This window comes from Xenia sp. Carnegie-2017, unplaced genomic scaffold (genome assembly GCF_021976095.1).
Source record: "Xenia sp. Carnegie-2017 unplaced genomic scaffold, XeniaSp_v1 HiC_scaffold_43, whole genome shotgun sequence".
Lineage (NCBI taxonomy): Eukaryota > Metazoa > Cnidaria > Anthozoa > Malacalcyonacea > Xeniidae > Xenia > Xenia sp. Carnegie-2017.
In genome coordinates, this window is record NW_025813508.1 from 192,893 (window position 1) to 213,986 (window position 21,094).

General features: G+C 33.7%; 3 protein-coding genes and 2 long non-coding RNA genes across 6 annotated transcripts; 3 read left to right on the forward strand and 2 right to left on the reverse strand.

Moving 5' to 3' along the window:
- Positions 1-1,232: 1,232 nt before the first annotated feature.
- On the reverse strand, positions 1,233-21,012 carry LOC124456179 (low-density lipoprotein receptor-like). Its single transcript, XM_047006681.1, has 20 exons — positions 20,718-21,012; positions 20,516-20,629; positions 20,135-20,257; positions 19,632-19,745; positions 19,446-19,565; positions 19,229-19,345; positions 18,431-18,693; positions 17,918-18,031; positions 17,528-17,637; positions 17,420-17,439; positions 17,224-17,346; positions 17,025-17,159; positions 16,461-16,860; positions 4,216-4,619; positions 3,806-3,964; positions 3,060-3,138; positions 2,749-2,834; positions 2,502-2,601; positions 2,210-2,339; positions 1,233-1,979 (listed from the first exon to the last, which is right to left on the reverse strand). Exons 2-20 carry the CDS (start codon positions 20,601-20,603, stop codon positions 1,941-1,943), a joined length of 2,724 nt encoding a protein of 907 aa, XP_046862637.1. The 5' UTR covers positions 20,604-20,629; positions 20,718-21,012; the 3' UTR covers positions 1,233-1,940.
- Positions 5,675-7,392, reverse strand: LOC124456216. Of its 2 annotated transcripts, XM_047006706.1 has the most exons (3): positions 7,238-7,392; positions 6,684-6,803; positions 5,675-6,598 (listed from the first exon to the last, which is right to left on the reverse strand). In XM_047006706.1, the coding sequence occupies exons 1-3, from the start codon at positions 7,377-7,379 to the stop codon at positions 6,468-6,470; spliced, it is 393 nt and encodes a 130-aa protein (XP_046862662.1). In that variant the 5' UTR covers positions 7,380-7,392; the 3' UTR covers positions 5,675-6,467. The 2 variants fall into 2 exon arrangements, with proteins under 2 accessions (XP_046862662.1, XP_046862661.1); XM_047006705.1 differs by having other exon boundaries at positions 5,675-6,803.
- LOC124456217 lies at positions 10,292-11,054 on the forward strand. The gene is made up of 2 exons (XM_047006707.1): positions 10,292-10,676; positions 10,870-11,054. Exons 1-2 carry the CDS (start codon positions 10,323-10,325, stop codon positions 10,903-10,905), a joined length of 390 nt encoding a protein of 129 aa, XP_046862663.1. The 5' UTR covers positions 10,292-10,322; the 3' UTR covers positions 10,906-11,054.
- LOC124456220 lies at positions 11,516-12,978 on the forward strand. The gene is made up of 3 exons (XR_006952174.1): positions 11,516-11,626; positions 11,706-12,239; positions 12,337-12,978. It is a non-coding gene; the product is annotated as an uncharacterized LOC124456220 (long non-coding RNA).
- On the forward strand, positions 13,840-14,256 carry LOC124456223. Its single transcript, XR_006952176.1, has 2 exons — positions 13,840-13,883; positions 13,979-14,256. It is a non-coding gene; the product is annotated as an uncharacterized LOC124456223 (long non-coding RNA).
- Positions 21,013-21,094: the final 82 nt, after the last annotated feature.

Consider the following 21,094-nt stretch of genomic DNA (forward strand, 5'->3'; position numbering starts at 1 on the left):
ATCGTCATAGCTAGTATTAAAGGACACATGCAACATAAAATTCGGATTGTTATTTTTGTACTTTACATAAAGGTATAGCTCCAACTAATACTTCACCAAAGTTTGAGACTCAAAGGATAAATATTTTTGAAGATATGGAGGTTTAAAGTTGATACAAAACACCGCAAATACAAAAATTGACAATAATGTATTACAACCCTATTGTCATAAGAAGCACCATTTATGTTGACTGTTGACAGACTTCCCAGTCTCAAAATGACAACGTCTTTAAAATTTGATGACATTGTGTCAACATGGATTTTAATGTCGTGCAGCGCACTCGTTTATAAAGTAAAGATCAAAAAAGATTAAGATTGAAAACTGTTTTCAATTTATGTTGTAGTAATCAATAAAGAAGTTTTTTGTATATCGTTTGAAAAAGTGATGTGCAATTGTTTTTATTTTAGCTAAAACGATGTGTAAATTGCAGATTGCACACCGTTAATTCGCACACTGATTTGTGTGTTAATATGCATATTTATGCAATTGGATTTTGGCTTTTGATGTACTTGCTAATTATATGTTCTTATTATTGGAGTCAAACAGCTTTACATTTCATCTTTCTTTCATCTAAGTTTCACAAACTAATTTTCTTTATTCCTAGAATGTGTAAGCCAGTTTCTTGTAATCTCAACAGTTACACTCATTTCCCCTCTCTCAACCTTATTTCATAAAACATGGAAAAATTTAAACTTCTTCAAAATATGCAGAATTCGTGATAGACATCTTTACATTTACTACTGCGAATGGTAGAATTGGTTCAAAACTTGGCAGTTATATATGGGCAATGATTGCAATTGTCATTAGATATTCTTTTAAGGTTAAATGTTCTATGATTTTTATCCCATAATCATGCATTTTCCAACTATACACCTCGTAAAAAGAAGTCTCACATAAGAATTTGAAATTTCCGTATATGCAAAAGGTGAATCCCAAACAGCTTATAAAATGCCAATTGCAATTGCCCTGTTCTGACACAGCAATGTAGGAATCTTCCTATACGTTTATTTATAAAACATGACTAACGTCATTCACCAAATGGCAGTTAGAAAATTACTGCAGGTCTAATGGCAGCTGCGCCTCATTCATCTCCTCAGAATTTATGACAAAATTTGTCAGAGTGGACTTCCTTTTTATGTTGTGTTTATTTACTTCTTTTAAGGTGGAATATTTTCTAATGAAACAAGATTGCGTAATTGCTTAAACACGTTTAATTCTTAATAACACAAACAAAAGGAACAGTAACTAAGCCAAAGATTAAACAAGTATTCATACGGCTACATAGAAATAGAATATGAACTGACTAAATTTTTATAAGTACTTTACACATATATACATGATTAAATGTATGAAAAATATATACAGTTCGGCAAATTATCGTAAACTACTAATGATTTACTGCTATTTACATTTTGTGTAAGCAGGTGTTAACATACACGCAGGATTTTTACATGAGAACTGTTGGTATTTTGGTACTAGCATGCGAATCAATAATATCATCATTTAATTTCATTTAAAAAGACAATTTCCACCCGTAATACTTTACATAAGTCTACCAACTACAACAAATATTTCCCATGAACGGTAATCGCCAGAGCACACAAAAAGTAACAATTAATGTTTTTGTTACTTTAATAATATTTTAATCTAAATAGAAGTTGTGATCAAAAATTTGACCAAATTTACTTCGTATTTTCACTTGTCGATGCAACATTACTGAAATGAATTGTGTGTATGGTGCATCTGCAAATCTAAAAATACGCTGCTCAAAAAAAATTCGTAGGGAACTTCTTCACATCTGTACAGTTTCAGCAATGAAAGACTAAGTCTTGTGAGATGTAGCTTAAATGGTGAACACACGGCATCTTTGAACCGCCTTAAAAATCATTTCTAATTCTCATTTACAGATCAACAGGTTCGGGATCTTTAGCAAAAGGTTCCTATGAATGAAACAGACTCAAATTACTTTGATGAAATTCATTACTAATCATCTAATTATAAGTTAAACTCGACAGTCAATAAAGTTAGGAGCATTTAGGGTAGCCGTTTATTGGATGTTACAGCATTCCAAAATCTAAAATTTACTTTGGGATAGGATGGTAAAAAATCAGGTAGTCAAAATAATTGAGCAGCAGGTTGCAACGTTACTCAATTGCAATGTTCCACAAACCTGCAAAACCTGCGGTGATTTTCTGAATCTGAATGGTAACAGACTTCCTACGCTTGTGCCAGAGTCTATAACTTCAGTGGTTTGTGTATAAACAGGATTTTCGAATCGTAAGGAGTCCCCTCGAGAATGGCTAGATAAAACGTTACATAAGTACAATTATTATACAATTATTCTGATTGGTTATTTAAAGGTAAAACAAGTCAACATATGTAGTTAATTGCAAATGCAAGTCAAATGAACGCAGTATCTATAAGAATCAAAACCAATATATCATTACAAACTTCACACCAACCTGTATCGTTTCTGAATCTTTTTATGACATACAAGCACTATGATGCCACAGGAAATGAAAATGAACATCACCAAACCAACACTTATACCGATAGTAATAGCTAAATTTTTCAAAAACAACTACCGATTACAATATCCGTTGGAATTTAATGCCTTATTCAAAACTTTCAGATGTCAAATTTTGAAAAGAAAAGGTGTGACATGTATACAGTATGAGAAAACGAGACACAATTGGCTGTTGTTCTTACCATTTTCACGAGCAATATTCGCGCTAGCCATATCATGTTCATCTTTTTTCAACTCGCAACGCTCACCAGTGTAACCATCATGGCACCTAGATAAAAGCAAAACATTCAACTTGAACATGAAATGGTCAAATGGCTTATTTTGTTTTTAAATAAAAACTGCACAATGAAAAAAAACGCAGGATTGAGCATTAGTAGTATAGTATTCAACTAAAAATAAAGTTTATTATGTTATTGTTATAAGTGAATAATCAAGTTTTCAAAGATACAAGTTTTACAAGCACCAAAATCTAACAATAAATTAAATTGCTTACGAACAAATAGGGCCACGTATCTCATTTCCAGGTAAACATGTTCCATTGTTGCATCTTCCTTTCTCGCAAAATAAAGCTTCTAAATGTATTAAAATATACCAAACTTATTACAAGCGCAGAATAAACAACAAAGCATATATGCAGTCAATAGCACTATTTTCTTCCGTATACTAGATAGTTCATGGGGCTTTCGGCGACATAAATTTTCACACTAACACAACTCGTCATACAAAGAAAGCACAGTATAAACCCCGATCCACAAGATACGATCTGGGAGTTAATAACTACTATCTACTTTACATGATAAGAAATGGTCGATATACACCCACGGCTAAAACTAACAGCCGTTCAACGAACAATGACCGTTTCAATGATCATTTCTTCTCTAGAAGCAACATGGTACGACAATGCATGGTGATTGTTATGTCTGGAGCACTTATAAACACGAGAATCTGCAATCTCAAAAAAGTATTTTTCGCGTTATTGTGCTTTACTTTTTTACATTGGTGAGCAGTCAAAAACCGACTTAGGCCGAGCTAAAAAGCATTAAGTTGAATGGCGACCATACACGTGGCGGCGGTTATTTAGATCCCCATGATTATGACATTGTATAAAAAATGTACAAGTAATGTATAACAAAACGTGCAGGGTAGATACATCAGCTATCTAACAAAAAAATGTCGAAAAAAGAATTTTTATCAATTGAGCATCAAAGGTTACGTCCAATAGAAATAACATAAACATACCAGAAAGATTACAGGTCTTTTTGTCAGGCAACAGTTGAACGCCATCAGGGCAAGCACATGAATATTGATCAAACCTTTTCCACTTTTTGGTTTTATTCTTTTGAGAAAGCAAACAAAGATGACTGCAGTCGCCATTGTATTTAAGACAAAAGTTGAAAGCTAAAACAAATATTCAAAATAAATATTCAGACGGCATGTCTGAATAATCCCTCAATATCGTTGATTAATCCCTCAATATCGTTGATTGTCAGATAAGTGCAAGACTTATTAATACATGCAATTTTATAAAATCTGTGGGTTTACGAACAGAATTAAGTCTCAAAGGAAACTATAACACGGTCAATGCCATGACAAATATATTATTTAGGAATACACGATTTCAACACTTGTTCATCACTTGGTCAACTTACCTCCAGGTTGTCGTTGATGATGTATCATATTTATTCCAAGTGTGTTGACTAATCTTTTCTTAAGAACTGTCACGTTCTTTCCAGTAAATTTATTTGCTTTATAAATTGCAAATTTACTCCAATCACTCCAGTAAATGTGATCTTCAAACAAGGATATCGAGAACGGATGGAAAATCGTATCACTAGTTAAGATTACACGACGCTTCTTGCCATTTAAATCACAATATTCGATCAGATCGAGTTTAGCATCCACCCACCAAATGCGATCTATTGTATAATCGATAGTAAGAGAATTTGGCCAAATGATTCTAGTCGTAATGATTGCTTTACGGCTGCTCGGTTCACCATCCATACCAGCCTTCTCGATTTTGGGTTCAACACCCCAATCTGTCCAAAACATCTCCCTATGCACAGTAAAAAAAAGTTTGAGAATAATTCTGCGATGATTTTCGCAACGCTAAGAAAGACACAAAACACAAGTATATTCGGAAAATAAAATAGATCTAGGGCCGGTTGAATAAAGCCCTTAACTACTTTTTAACTACACTTTTTGCAGTTAAAAAGTAGTTAAATTTAACCACGCGGTTAAGTCGGTTGTATAAAAAAGTAGTTAGCGCTAAATGCAGTTAATGCAATGACTCAACGGGATCCCGTTGAGTCACCTGATTTTTTCAGGTCCTGAGACGATTGCTTAAATTGTCCAACAAAGTGCGAAGATCGTATCTTCATTTAATTTCAAATACCGCACTGCATAAAACATTCAATGTCCTTTAAAGTTAACTATGCTGTGGAGCATAGTTAACTTTTCAAAACACAGTTAAATATGGCGGCTTTTAATACGTCTTATAGATATTTTTGAGCGAAATGTAATCGATCGGCAACGTTTACCTCGAGTTTTTAATCGACATCTTCCATGGCAAGGTTTTTCCGACAATGACCTCCGAAAACGGTACAGATTTGGCCGAGAATCGTTGCAGCATATCTCACGATTAATTGCAAATGATGTACGGCCAACAACAAACCGTAACAAAGCCTTGTCAACCGAAGAGCAATTGGTCATTGCTCTTCGTTTCTTTGCGTCCTGGAGCTTTTTGCAAGTCATTGGCGATACTCACGGTTATGATAAAGCCACTGTTTCGAGAGTAGTGCGTAAAGTCGCACTTGCATTGGCTTCTAAGCACGCAGACTACATCAATTTCCCATCAACAAATGAGGGAAAAAATGCTATTTGTACTGGGATGTATCAAATTGCGTGTTTTCCCTGCGCCATTGGCTGCGTTGATGGCACACATATACGTATAATTGCTCCTTCCAAAACGAGCCAAATTATGTAAATAGAAAAGGATACCACAGCATAAATGTTCAAGTCATTTGTGATGACAAAGGTAAATATGAACATATTAAACATGTTTAATTAATATTCAAAACCATAATGTACTAGACTTCAAGAACCATATAATACACTTCAATAATCATAATATAATACATAATCATAACAATAGAATTTTACAAAGTTATCCACTTAATTTATCCTACAAGTATTAATACAACCTACTTAAAAAAAAATTTCCAAAAATTAATTTTATGCAGGCAAATTTATCAATGTGGTAGCACGATGGCCAGGATCATGTCATTATTCATTCATCTTCCGGTCCTCTACCATTGGTAGAAGGTTGGAAGAAATGGATCATGCAGCAAATAATGATGTGCTGTTGGGGGACAGTGGATATGCCTTACGGTCATTTTTGATGACTCCATACTTCCATCCAGTGCATCCATGCCAGAAAAAATTTAACAAGGCACATAAAAAAACAAGGTGTTTGGTTGAAAGAACCATTGGCATTTGAAAAAGAAGGTTTCATGTTTTGCATTCAGAAATAAGGTATCAGTGAGTCTTTATGAGCCTTAATACAACATCAAATCATAGCAAGCATGTTTACTCTATTTAGGATGAAACCAGATAGAGTCTGCACCATTATAATGGCTTGTGCAGTATTGTATAACATTTGCATTCTAAGGCAAGAGCCTGAAGTTGAAGAAGATGAGTTTGGAGAAGATGCACTGGAAGAAGAAAATGAAGATGTTTTGCTGGATGCAGGAGAAACAGATGGAATAGCAGCAAGGGAGCATATGGCACAAACATATTTCAGTTGACTAGTTTATTAAAAGAAAAAATGAAGGGGGTTGTTCACTGATTTCAACTATCCTCTCAAGTAACTGTACTTGTAGTTCGAGTTTTCTTTTCTTCAACTCTAGGTTGTGCTTCTCAAACAACATTTTTTCTTTTCCAGTTGAAGAACCTCAACATGAAGTTGCTGAACATCATTTTTCATCTCTCCTTGAGTCTTTGGTCGTTTCCTTTTGAATGTTCTTGATTCTTCGCCTGTGAATTAAGTTCAATACAATGCACAAATACACTTTATAAGCTATGAATACAACAATGGATATAAACATAATTAAATGCTCACATTGTGATAGTGTGGATGTTGTTGGTATTGGAGTCTTGCTTAATTCCATGTCCTCACCACCCTCATCTTCTTCGTCGGTTTCGACCAAAGTGCTCAAGTGAAATGAATTACTCTCTTTCTCTGCAAAACGTTAAAAAAACATAGCACAATGAAAAGATGAAAACGTATTACCTTTTTTGTTTTACTGTATATTTTTCCATTATGCAAATAAATAATCAAAACTTAAATCAATACAATTGTCTCATTCAGCATATAGAAATCATATTTCGTACTTTGTATTTATAGCATCGAATTCTTCGTAAAACAACTTTGGCAATACTCCATCCTGAAGACATATTCGGTTATTTCAAGCCGGCCATTTTATTTCGGGATGGGTTGGTTGGTATAAATTATTTTGTTATGTTTAGCGTAATGGCGGGAAAATTTAAAATCCCTTGTGTTGTATTAAAACGTAAGCAAAGACAATAACAAAGTAGCATTTTGCTTCTGCTTATTCATTTACGCAGAATTCTTCTATGCATTTTAAAGAATGAGATTTTAAAGATCATAATTACCTACAAATGTACCACCAGACTCGAAGCCTCCTTGAATACCTGAGAATGAAGTTTCATCTCCCAAAATATTTATGATTTTCTCCGTTGTTAAAGGTGGTGGTTTTGTCGCAGGACCTCCCCCTGTTTTTCTTTGCGAACTCATTATTCCAGCATTGGTTTTTAGCAATCTGTGCCAGGTTTCTCCATTTTCACGCACTTCTTTTGGCGTGCGATTTTCAAACCCCAAGCTGTTTATTTGCGAGGTTATCTTCTCCCACAACTCTTGTTTTTTTGCATTTGTTATGCTACTTGAAAATTGCCCTCGTATTGCATCCAAATTTTTCTCCACAAGCTCAACAAGAAGAGAGCATTCTACAGGGCTAAAATTGTTTTCTTTTTACTTTTATTTGAGGACTCAGCTGTGATTGATAGGGAAGACATCTTGGATTGAAATGATATAATACATCTACCAATGATAACAGTTACACAACGAATGCATGATTATGATGTAACAGAGAAGAGATGTGAGTCATTTGAAAACAACTACAGAGTAATCACCAATGAATTTTATAAAAACTTCATTATGCAATATCAATATCACAATGCAAGACAATATATTGTCTTTAAATGTACATTAAGCAATTTTCAAGAGTCAGATAGCTGAACCATGAGAATTAAATAGTCGAAAAGAAAAAGGTTAAATATTTTTGAGAATAGATTTTAAATTAAATAAGTTAAGAGGAAATATTCTATGTACCTGGGGACACTCAAAATCTATAATAAACAAAATGGCATGAGTTTAACAGGATAGAAATGACAATGAAGACGAAATGAATACAATATTTATTCTATATCCCTATGTTACGTTTTAATGACAGAGGAAAGATATGTCATAACAGTCGTGAAATTATATTGTAACTATGATGACCTTTAAGAAATGTTTGCTAACAAGTCTATCAATAAAAGTCTATGACTGTCTTCTTTTGCTCATACAGTCATACCTGTGACTAAATGTCTTGTCATAAAACCATGATTAATTTTTTGATAACAAGATTTCTTTCAATGATTAGCAAAACAATATCTTTCTTTTATACACTATTTCTGATAGTGTCAATGGCTGTTTAAAGCTATTCAAATCCTTACCAAGATGCAAAAGTAGGAAACAAATAGAACTCCCAAGCTTTAGACAAAAATAGGCTAATAAATCACAAAGGCATGAATAAAAGTTCCATAGCTAAGGCTCATTAACAAATATACCCAATAGTTTTATAACACAGTTTTGAAAGGTAGAATTAAGAACAAATAAGTATTTTGTGTATAGCTGTGAAAATAACATGTCACAAGCCGATAAAACACAGTTGCTGGATTACATGGCTACTAACTATGACAACTCAAAGAAATGTTTTCTAATAATAAAAAAGTCCATCACTGTCATCTTTTACAAATATGTGTGACTTATGGCTGTACAAACACATTTCTTTCAAGCATTTTACTCAGCTGTTATAAAGAGAAACGAAACGACCCTTTTCCTTTGTTACCCTCAATCTCTCAATTTTAAATTCTGTAAAAGCGAGGCCATTCAATTATTTAAATCCTTGCACATAGAACACAAAATGAATCAATTTGAGAAGAGTTCATTGTTTCGTTTGCCCAAGTCCGTTATATATAATTGGTACATGAAAGAAAGCAGTCCTTACCAAGACTCATATCATTCGTCAACATCGTACTGTATTACACAGAAGATAAATGTCCATTTTCTTGAGAAAAGTCCAAAGTATATGCTACAATTTAATCCGGATACCATGTCATCGTGAATCTTTTATTAAATTTTCTTTTCGCTTCATCAACATCCATAAAAACGACAATAGTTTGCCATATTTTAAGATTTTTACATAAGCCAAGAGATTTTTCATGATTTTAAAGTCATTTTATAGTTCACTTGCCCGCCATTACAAAGCATAAATTGATTAAACTTGTATGACTTATTTGAATTCGACCTTCGGAAATCGTCAATGTCATGAATTCAGAAGACCATATCTCATAAAATATAAAACATTGGACTTTCAAATTTGGCGAATAGGCTAATCATTAGCTAAGCTTTCATATGAAGCAAAGTTATATCAAGCATTTCAGGTGACCTTTAATCATAGCATTCCAATTTCTATCCAATCGGCATGCACAAACGACGCACAGTTCACCTTATATGGAGGTGAGTGCTTCAATGCTCAATCGATTCTCATCAGTCATACGTTTTCATCATAAAATTAAAAGATAAATTCCTTGCCATTTTGAATGAAAACATTTTTTTGATTCTTTTAAATGTCTTGATTGTTTTGATTCTTTTGAGTTTTTAAAATGCTTTTTGATTAAAAGTATGATACGTTGTTTACTCAACCGAACAATCGTCCGCATGTTTACAAACGTAGAAACGGACTATATTATAAAACTGTAGTTTTGTTTCCATTATTTCCTTTATAACATTTTGATAGAACCTTTTTTCCGATGATTCTGTGCGACTGCGATAAAATGATGTATAGTTATCGCAAAGAGCAAACGTTTCATCATATTCATAATTCATATTTCATGGTTGAACTCGCACCATGCGTTTAAATTATTTTTGACGTTTTGTTAAATCCACACCGATATTTCAAGTAATAATAAAAGCTCGAACGAAAATAAATACATGCTTACACTATATTTTGCTCACCGTCTGACCATAGAGCGCAAGATAAAAAATGTGAACCGAGCTGGCTAAATACGGCACGGTGAATCGATTTCATGTGTTTTTCGCCAAACGAGATACGTGTAATTGATGTCGGTAATCACTCGATTTTGGTATCTACTGTATAACGTTGTTTAGGCCGCATATCTATTCGGATTCCAGACATTTAAAATCAAAGAGAAACTGACAGGAGTTCCGAAAGGTTCTACCTTATTGTGATTGTTCTTCCCCCCTCATTCCGTAAAATTCCCCCCCAGAAATGTTAACAGACAGACAGACACAAATCGAGATTTTACCTCTATATAGGTCGAGTAGAGGAATGGGCCGAAACATGTCAAGATTAGTGTGCTGCCACGCATCAGCGTGGCAGCAACAAACACAAAAATGCCAGATCGATGTGTAGTTTTTGGTTGTTCTAGCGTAGCCAGTTTGGAGAAAGGCATTTCACTTCATCGCATACCATTTTTTAACGACGAAAGAAGCGAAGCTAAGCGTAGGAGAAAGCGATGGGTCAACTTTGTGAAAGCTACTCGCGATAAGTGGGTCCCCACAAAGAATTCCAAAGTTTGCTCGGAACACTTCACAAAAGATTCGTTTTCTCGGCAATTCGGCTCGCTTTCTGGATCAGAAAGTAATTTTGCACCTCGACTCATTCGAGATGAATTCGGAATCGTTGCTTACCCGAGCATTTATCCTCGAAAAGATGACAATGAACTTACAACAAGAGATCGCAGAATGGTGAGTACGTTAAAATTATACATATGCATATCTACATTTTACCTGGAATCTGTGTGAGAGTAAATGTGCTCATGATTCCAACATAAACCACGCAAATGGCTAAATGAAGGTAAAAAATCTAAAAAAATTCTTGTTGCTATTAAAAAGAAATATTATGTGTTTAACAATCTCTTATTCATTGCCTTGTCTTTAGATTCTATATCATACAATAAGATGTATGCAACTTTAACTAAACCAAGGTTGATTGCTGGAATCGTTAAAGCTTCTCCAATGTCTCAAACAAGTGCATTGGAGGGATTTCACTCAGTTCTTAACCAGTTTGCACCCAAAATGATAAGCTACTCTTTTCCTGGGATGTTCTGCAGGTATTCTATGAAACATGTGTGATGAAACACCAATGTGTCATTACAGTTTTTATTCCCTTGTTCCAATTTAAACTTTTTCAAGAAATTGAATGCAATTTTATATTTCATGAAGGCATATCCTTGCTGTAACTCACTTCAACAGCAATTTGGACAGGGATAATCAAGAGGTTAATGGAGTTCCCCAGGTTAAAGTGCATTATCCAAAATTTAAAAATGGTGAAGCTGTTGTAAGAAATGTAAAAGATGCTCAGGATTTTGGTAAGGTTATTTAATACATTTCTCCTACTGCCAGATATTATGTGTTTAATGCCATAATAATGAAAGCCTTAATAAGAAATGATTACCATAAAATAAAATTTTGAATAATTTGCACATTGCTCCTCCAGGGTATGTTGAAGATATTTATCAAGTGTTGTGCTCTGCACTCATTGATGAGGAAACATTGAGAAAAGCCAAAGGTGATCTTTTGAATGACTCCATTGCCAATGAATTCCATGTTGGACAAGCAATCAAAAAGTGAAGCTATCTCAAAAAAAGCAAGAAGAAAAAGCATGCCAGCTGTACATTTCCCCCCAACTAAGCCAGGTTTTACAAAAGGCATTACTTGCTTTGAGTTAATTTGAATCTTATTTTTGGAACTGACTCACTTTATTGTTTGATATAGCTGAAGTATCACCTGTCAAAGAAATAATCACTAATCAGAGAAATGAGAGAGCAGCACCTCGATGCACTGTGTGCAAGAATTGGATGAAAGGCCATAAAAATATAATGAACTGTCCAAAAAACGGAAAGTAACCAGTTTTTTAGGACCTGGTGGTATGAGCCCAGTTAGTTGGGATTCAGTGAAGTGTGAATTGACTGCATGGACAGAATAAAGAGAAAGGAATTGTAATTTTGTATGTTTTGTATAACAAGTATAAGTGTGAATCAAAGATGCAATAAATCAAGAGTGGCTTAAATCATTCCACACTTCACTGAATCCCTACTAGCTGGGCTCATGCAAACACCTAAAATAATATATAATGTTATGTTATTTTACAAATTGTCCTCTTCATACCCTGCAAAGTGTTCATTTTTTTTAAATTAGAAGTTTTTCGAATAACATGGTAAGCACAATCTGGAATTGAAATTCTTTTGTCTCGATGCAACAACTCGATGAAACCTGAAAAGGCATAATACACAAGGTCCATTAAAACAGGTAGGAGTCCATAAAATACAAATTTTGCAAGTGTGCATTCATAGATAACCCAGACAGAAACATTTAACTAATAATTCTAACAAACCTTTGCTCCAAGAATCCTTTATGATATCTAACTCCATCTTGTCTTTGGTAAAGATTGGCAGCTAAATTTAATGCCCAGCGATTGAGGCAAATGGCATCAAATCCTGGATGCTCTGTTATGCATTTTGGCTGCCTTCCTAATTCGGATACCACCATATGATCTTGCATTCCAATCATGCAATTGGCAATTTCGTGGCAGCATCTACATTCTTTTGGATTAACCAAGAGAGGAACACGGCAGTTACCACAATGGCACCTACGAAAGTTATCTGTCAAAAGCTTCGGCAACAATAAATAAACAAATTTTCCAACTTTTCTTACCAAGAATCAAGAGGAACTTCATTTTGCATTCTGCGTTTGAGCTCTTCTGTTTGGCGTCTTTCTTCTTCTGTTTCTCTAATATACTTTTCTAACCACTCTTCATCTGCAAGTGGTTCGTTTTCATACGCTTCAGCTTGGCCATACTCAAAATCGCCATCGGTGTTTCGGAGCGCATTTGATGACGATTGATCTTCGTCTTCTAAATCGAATTCCCGACTGTTCAATTCAATATTTTCCACTTTTGTTGCTGTACTCGATTCAGAATCAGATGTGGACATGTTTCGTACAATTTTTATATTAATTTCAAAGCAATATATAAAGAATTGTTATTTCACACTGTGTTGTTTTGTATGCAGCGCATTCATACGTTCCTTAAATGACGTCACAAACCTCTCGTTTTAAGTCCCCTCAGCGGCGCGGAAATTTCTCAAAAGCAAGCTAATTCAAACCCCCAAAACTTTGTTTTTCTTTTTTACGAAATTTTTTTCGAAATCATATTTTCCACAGTCTAAACTTTAAAATTTCAACGAATTTGGAAATAACTGTATGTGCACTTTAAAGGTCACCTGAAATGCAAAATTCGTATTTCTGTTTATTTGACATATAAAATGTATATATTGCGTAGACTATTCAAAGAAAATTTGAAAACAATCCCATGATTATTTTAAGAGATATCAACGTGTGAATTTGTGTTTTTTTTTGAATAGAAGTAAAAAATATTCCGTCGGTTTATCGTCGGAAAGTACTCGGCGTGACGTAATAGTTGCCATTAACATTTCGCGAGAGAAAGCGGCAAATATGAATTCATAAATAAAGTTTGATTTTGATCGGCTATTTTAAGATGGTTTACTGTGTCGCATTTAACTGCAAAACGGTTCTTCTAAGAACCAATCTAACCTTTAAAGAACCAACCTTTAAAGTGGTTCTATGACGAAAACTTTACGTTAAAATCATCGATTTTAGCATTCAATAGTTTAAACACATATCAATTATTGCTTTCGTAAAATGTAAGCAAAATAATAATATAACGAGGAAGTTATGAACATTTGAAATGTCTAATTTTTTTGTGACGGCAAATTCTAACGAATCTAATTCGGAAATTTTGCCATTTGTCGATAATACTGAGCCGCTTGCTTCGCCTGATGAAATTGCTGAGTACGAAGCTACAGTCGCAGAAGAACGGCGGGTTGAAGGCATGCTGCAAGATCGTTTTGATGCCCGTGTTGACGTTACTTCATGGTAAGATGTCATTCTTAGTGTGTTACTTTGATCTAAATCGTCTGCCGTTAGCTATGATAAGTTTATGGAAACATACAATTTAGCCAATATTAAAGGTGTGAATGTGGCCATTGTTCGTTGGATCTTGTTGTCAACCCTCAAGAGTGCCGATGCTGCATGGAAATAGAGCCATGCCGTGGTAAAATGTATCAGTTCGAAATCGATGAAAGGAAATGCATTTTGGATCACCCTGGCTTTAACGAAGTTTGCCTGAACGAATTTGTTCTTCAAGCAGCTTCGTCAGGTTTAAAGACCAAAGGTCATCGCATGATACAGACACTTCATTTTGTATTTCCTTTAAAACCTTAGTATAAATGTATATTATATATTGAAAGTTTGCTTGGATGTATTATTGGTTCTCTCAAATTGTGAAAATTTATCATCTGCAATATGTGTAAGTATATAATAATTGCAACTTGTGCAAACCTGACGCCGCTCTCTTGACGTTGTTGGTGTTTGTGATTTCTTCCAAATAGTAGGTACGGCACCAGGTTTCATACCAGCCAAATGGAATAAACGCTCAAAACAATCATCCGAGAAGTGATTCGAACAAATCATAAATCGAATTTTGCGCGAACTCGGATTAAAGTTTGCGCGCTTCGTCTGAACAAATTTAACCCAAATTCTTCTCAAAGACTCGTCGTTTGGGCTTTTATGTAATGAAATGCCTGTACTTCTATCAGACTTATAACTGCAATCTTGCACGACACAGCGTGTTGAAGGCATGTTAAAAAAATTGAGTTTTACAACCTTTTATATCTCTATTTGTATATAGTGTTATATTGTAAACAGCCGCGAGTTAAGACTATGACGTCACAAGCACCTTCCTTCTCGAAAATTCAAATATGGCGCATTTTAATGGCGGCTTTTAAAGTTCAAGTTTTATCGCTACGTAACTTGAGCAGCATGAAATACATTGCGCTAAAATTTCGCCAGAAGAGCTTTTTTTACATACACTATTAATCTATGAAAAAAAAAACGAGAGGCAAAATTTTCGTCATAGTACCACTTCAACTATCCGACAAAATACGTTTTTTGCAACACAGTTAAGTTAAGGAGTTAACTATGGTAGTTAGCGTTAACTATAATTAAAGTTAACTACGTTTTATACAACCGGCCCCTGACAATTTTCAAAAGCAAATGTTTTGTAAAATGCATCAAAACAAATTTTAAAGTTTAGTAACCACAAATACAATTAATAGCTTTTTTTTTCTTGAAAAAATATTTACGACGCTTTACAACGATGTGTAAATATCGAGTTTGAATTATCCGCTACAGTGTAGGGGTCTCCAAACTACGGCCCGCGGGCCAGATGCGGCCCGTTGGGCCTCTCAATCCGGCCCGCAGAGACACTTAACGAAAAAAATAATATTATTAAACAAAATAAACTTCGTGCAGAAAGTTCACCTTATGACGCAAGCCAACTAGCAAGAGTGGCTTACGTCAATTTTTGTCCGAACTTCCTACTTCCGTTTCAAGCACATTGCGAAATTTAAAAAGCTGAAGGTAACGTGGAAATTTGTTATATTTCAATGCTCCATAATGAAAGTTCATGTGGCCCTCTGGCTGTAAAGTTTGGAGACCCCTGCGCTACACGTACAGTGGGTTATCAAAAAAAGTGTTCCCCCATAAAAAATAGGTTTAGGTACATAAAATTCAGTAATTACAGTTTAAAAATATTATGATACTCTAACAAGATATATATGTAGCAAAGAACAATACTCAAGCAGTACTTTACGCACTATGAAAATGCGAAAAGCTAACTATCGTTGAATTATGTAAAAATATGCATTTTCCATTAGTAATTTGAGACAATAATCAAGGTAACAGACAAACTCACAAAACGTACATATGCCAAAATGTCAGCCCAGCAACAATGAAATAATTCGGTTGATTAATACATATTGCAACAAAACGTAACACTAACATCAGGCAATTTTCAAAATACACGGAAAAAGGCTGAGATGTCAATTCCCAACAGCATGTGTGGCGAACAAATAGATTTTGCAAAGTTTATGAACTAACAACCCCATATTTAATGGAGGGCCAATTTTTGGTCACACACTGTACTTTGCTTTGCAACTGAAATAGAAGGCTAGACTTTATCCAAACTTGTTTCATAAATAAATTGCACATTAGTGCATTAATATATCAGTATAAATCTCAATAAATTCCCTAAACACGAATTGCCACTTCAATGTTATAAATTTTCAAATCAAAAGTCGTTCCTTTTACAATTCCCTTCTCGTGAAAACTGGGAAACCGTACAACGAAACTAAGAAAATATTTACTTGTTTAATGTAAACGAAACTACAGAAATTTCTGAAAAATCGACGTTTGCAAATATATCGTGAGAATTTTTGTAAATCATCACAATCACGGCAATTTCTACACTTACATATAGACCGTGATTAGAGACGCAAGAAATAATCAATTCCTTAAATTCAGATCACGTTACGTTCACAATATTCTTTTAGTAGCAAATGCTTTAACAATAACATATTGATACTAGGAAAAGAAAATTTGAAATTTACCTACCCATAGTAGGGATGAAGTACAATATCGCGTGGCATATCCAAGTTAGTATCGATTAAAGTAGAACGATATCGACCATCTAATTCAGAAACTTCAATTCGTTTTCTTCCAGCATCTGTCCAATACAACTTTCCTGTGACCCAATCTACTGCAAGACCATCTGGGGAAGCAACAATTTTAACAATAATTTTTTTATCATGTTCTATTTTGCTACTCAGGTTAGTCTGTTGAATTGAATTGCTTTTAATGCCAGTCCAAAACATCAAGGCCTTGCCAAAATGATAGTCTACTGCGATGATTCCTGCGAAATGAGGAACTATGCCAAAGAAGTCGGACTGTTTCTTGTGTAAAGTGAGTTTTCTGATGGAATAATGATCAGAAAATACGAGGTACGGGTGTCTATCTAAAAATAAGAAAACAACAAGTAAAAATAAAATTTGAGAACAAATGGGAGCATTCCATAGATCAAGTATCAAACAAACAGAAATATATCAAAGGAAACACGAGGAAGACACTAAACATAAATAAATACATGTCCTTATAAATATTTGCAATAATTATAAACACCTATAGCTTTGCAAGTTCGATGGTCCTTATCCAAGCGATAGCCAGCAACACAACTGCATCTTAATGGCTGGGCAGTCTTGTTAAACACCTCACAGATCTGACTACACTGCTGAAATTCATCACATTCGTCAATTTCTAAATAAGCAAAAAAACCATTAAGAAATTGCAAAGAATACAATTCGAAGTTAACAATGTTTACTTCTACAAGTCTTTTCATCTTCTTCAAGTTTATATCCTGGACGACAAGAGCAAAAATGACCAAATTTTAATTTGTTACATTTATGGTCACATCCACCATTGTCATTAGAGCATTGTGGTTCACCTAGAATAGACACCAAAACACAAGTTTCTAGTGCATTCATTTAAGCATTTATAAACTCTAAATTGTTACATACATTGTGACACATCAAATTTGCTAAAATGCATGAACATTATATCACTATATAAATATATGTTTGAGGACATTTTACTAAGAGATGCCAATTAATCAGCCTATAGCTCACTTTTTAGCAATTATGTGCAATGTAGGTTGTGACAAACTCATTCCAAGGTTGTAATTCTTATTGATTGGTGCTGTTTTTGTTAAGGGTTGTTTTGATAATAGTTTAAAATCCTGTTTAAATAATTTGAACCAAATTTACTGTCTATTCATTTAGCTAACTGTAAAAAAAACATTAACTTTTCTTTTAACATCTACAAGAGCCAGATACAACCTGTGTTAGTTAAATTTGACAAATTAGTTACAAAATTCTAGCTGTGCTAAGTTATGTAAAAACAAATTGTTTTCAGGTTTATATGGGCAAAGGTCCGTTGTCAATAGAAATATTTATATTTTCAAACAATTAAAACTATTGAGAAGAAATCTGTCAATTTTTCTACAAAACTCAGCTTACCACAATTGTACTTTTCATCTGTACCATTGGGACAATCATTGTCACCATTACACAGCATCGATCTTTTAATGCACTTTTTAGAAATGGGACACATAAACTCATCTTTTTCACATTCTACAAAACCCATAATCACTGACTTAAAACCTGTTTGACTGTTAACCTAAAGTTCATCATTTATGATAATCAACATGTAAAATATCAAAAGCATTTGCTTTAGCAATATTTTAAATAATAATTATCTCTTATGGATTTTAAGCAAAACACTTATATTTCAATATATTAATTAATTATACTTCAGATGGATTTGTTTAAAGTAAAATTCCACAAACAAAACAGATCTTCTCAATATAGTGTAAAAGATATTTAAGATGAGAATATATGATATTCATATTAAAGAATAGGAAATCAAGAGTATGTAACCAATGTGACAACTGTTATACACTAGTTTCATCCTAACAAATTGTTTTACACTAGTTTTAATGGTACCATAGTTAAATTGACTAAATTTTGTACCTTTACTACAGTGCTTTTCATCATCACCAGATGTGCAATCACAGTCACCATCACAAACCCACTTATAAGGAATACAACTTCCATCCTTACAGTCAAATCGATCAACATTACATTTTTTCTATGTTTATGAGTTGAATTACAATTAGGTGGTTCATCAGATTGATCTTCACAATCGTAGTGACCATCACAGTATGCTTCTTTCAAGATGCAACGCTTCTTTATTGTACACTGGAACTCCAAATCATGCTTACACTCTGTATAAGCTGCAATTGGCAGAAAATTTAGTTTACTAATCCCATGTACTTCACTCATATGTGGGAATAAATGAAAAGCTTAAAGGACAAAGTGTACAAACAATGGCACAGGTCAGCAAAGTTTTGCTGATCTAATTTTGATAAGTAATGTTTTTAGGTAAGACTGCTGAATGCTGATTTGAGTTTCAAAGACTGAATACTTATGTGTTTTTCAAAACAGTACATTCTAATCAGTAGCAAATCCAGGGTAGTCAAAATACATTACTGAAATTTATTTCCATTTAATTTAAAATACTTTGAAGTGAATCTTATTGGGAGTATTTTAGTGTTAAATATACTTTGGAAAATTTTAACCAACAAGATTGTTAAAAAATACTGTTGAATTAAAAACGAGCTTCCATAATTTATTTTGATGTACCCTAGATTTACCACTGGCTCTAAAAATTTGGGTTCTGGGTGCATAATTTATAAAACTGTAACAGTGACTTGTTTCAAGATACATTGTACCTAGTCCCAGTTGACAAGATGAATGAGCCAAACTTACTGCAATTTTCTTCATCAGAATGGTCATCACAGTCATCATTATGATCACACTTCCAATTTATATCAATACACTGGTTATTATTGCATTGAAATGATAATTTAGGACAAGGACGCACACCTATTATATGTACAAATAAAACCACAATAAATATTCTTAGTGAGTTTTATATGAAAATGAACATGAAAAAGATGAAATCTGTTATCATAAACAAATTCACCACAGTCAAATTCATCACTTCCATCATCACAATCTTTATAATTATCACATTTCCAAGATTCAATGATACATTTTTTACTGTCTTGGCACTTGAACTTGTTGTCAGAACAAGATATATTTGCTACAATAAAGGGACTGGTTACAAAATTATCCGTCACAACAGAGACACCAAACAAAATGACTATACCACAATGTGAAGGTGATTCATCAGATCCATCTTTACAATCTTTGTAACCATCACAAATCATATATTTAAATTTACACTCTTTACCACAAGAAAACTTCTCTTGTGGACAAGAACCTAGAAAAGATATATCACAAATGCTACATAAAACACACGTATTTAGTCAACTCCAATGATTGCTTGGTGAAGAAACACCACAAAGATAAAATTAGTGCAAAAGTAAATTTCAAAGTAAAATATAACATCAAGATGTGCAAAGGAGGAACACCTACTCACACACACAATACTGAAGTTTCATGTTTTAAAGATTGAAAATGTCAACAATCATTAATTAATTGGAACGCCTAGTATCAAGCCAAAATGAAAGAAACTTAAAGTAATCACAAAGGTTCAAAATATGCCATAAAATTTTCGTTGTCAATATCCTTTAAGCGTCGATTTCCAGTCAGCTATCTTATCTGCACACACTGTTGACACACAAAATTACAAACTGTACAGTTGATTACCACAATTCATTTCATCGGAATGGTCAGAACAATCGTTTACACCGTCACACTCCCAATCTTTGGGCATGCACTTTCCATCGCTCTTACATTTAAACTGTACTTCGTCCGGTTTGCATGAGAAGTCTATATAAAGAACAAGTAACAATACTGTAATACAATATTTCGCATTCTATCAAAATACTACATTTGCCATAACAGCAGTAAAATAAAAGAATCTAGTAGAAAGATTTCGTTCATTTGTAGTTATTAGGATTTAATCCCATTTACAACTACTTAACACGACAACAAAATAACAAATCGGTTATAACAAAACAACAGTATATGTGAACTTATTCAACAACGTCAACGCTGAATCTTTGTTTTGTTACGTTGTACACGCACCGTTTGCCTTTGACTTTAAAAAATAAACAGAAATGGCTAAATACACCAATAAATAGATTCCTTTGCTCTTTCTGTTTATCACCACCATATTAATAATTTTCAAGTGAATGCAATCTGTTCAATTAAAATAAAGAAATCCATGTTTTAGATTTTCGTCAGCAATCTAGTCCTATTATATCTATGTTACAAACGCTCCGGATACCTGGAATCAATATTGCAAGTGCCCAATGCGCATCTTTTAACCATAATCCTGATCGTAAACTTAGAGTACAAACACTAACAGTCAACTCGACTTAAAATATTTGTTTGTCCTAATTTCTTGCTTTTATGTCATGTGTCGTGACATAAGCATGTCATGTCACATTTCGTTCGTTTGTAGTTATTAGGATTTAATACCATTTACAACTACTTAACACGACAACAAAATAACAAATCGGTTATAACAAAACAACAGTATAAGCACGTCATAAGCATGTGTTCATGACATTGCGTTTGTAATTTTCAATACAATATGGCGCGAAACAATAAAACGATAGGAAATCAATTATACTTTTATACCATATATGGTACAACAAAAGC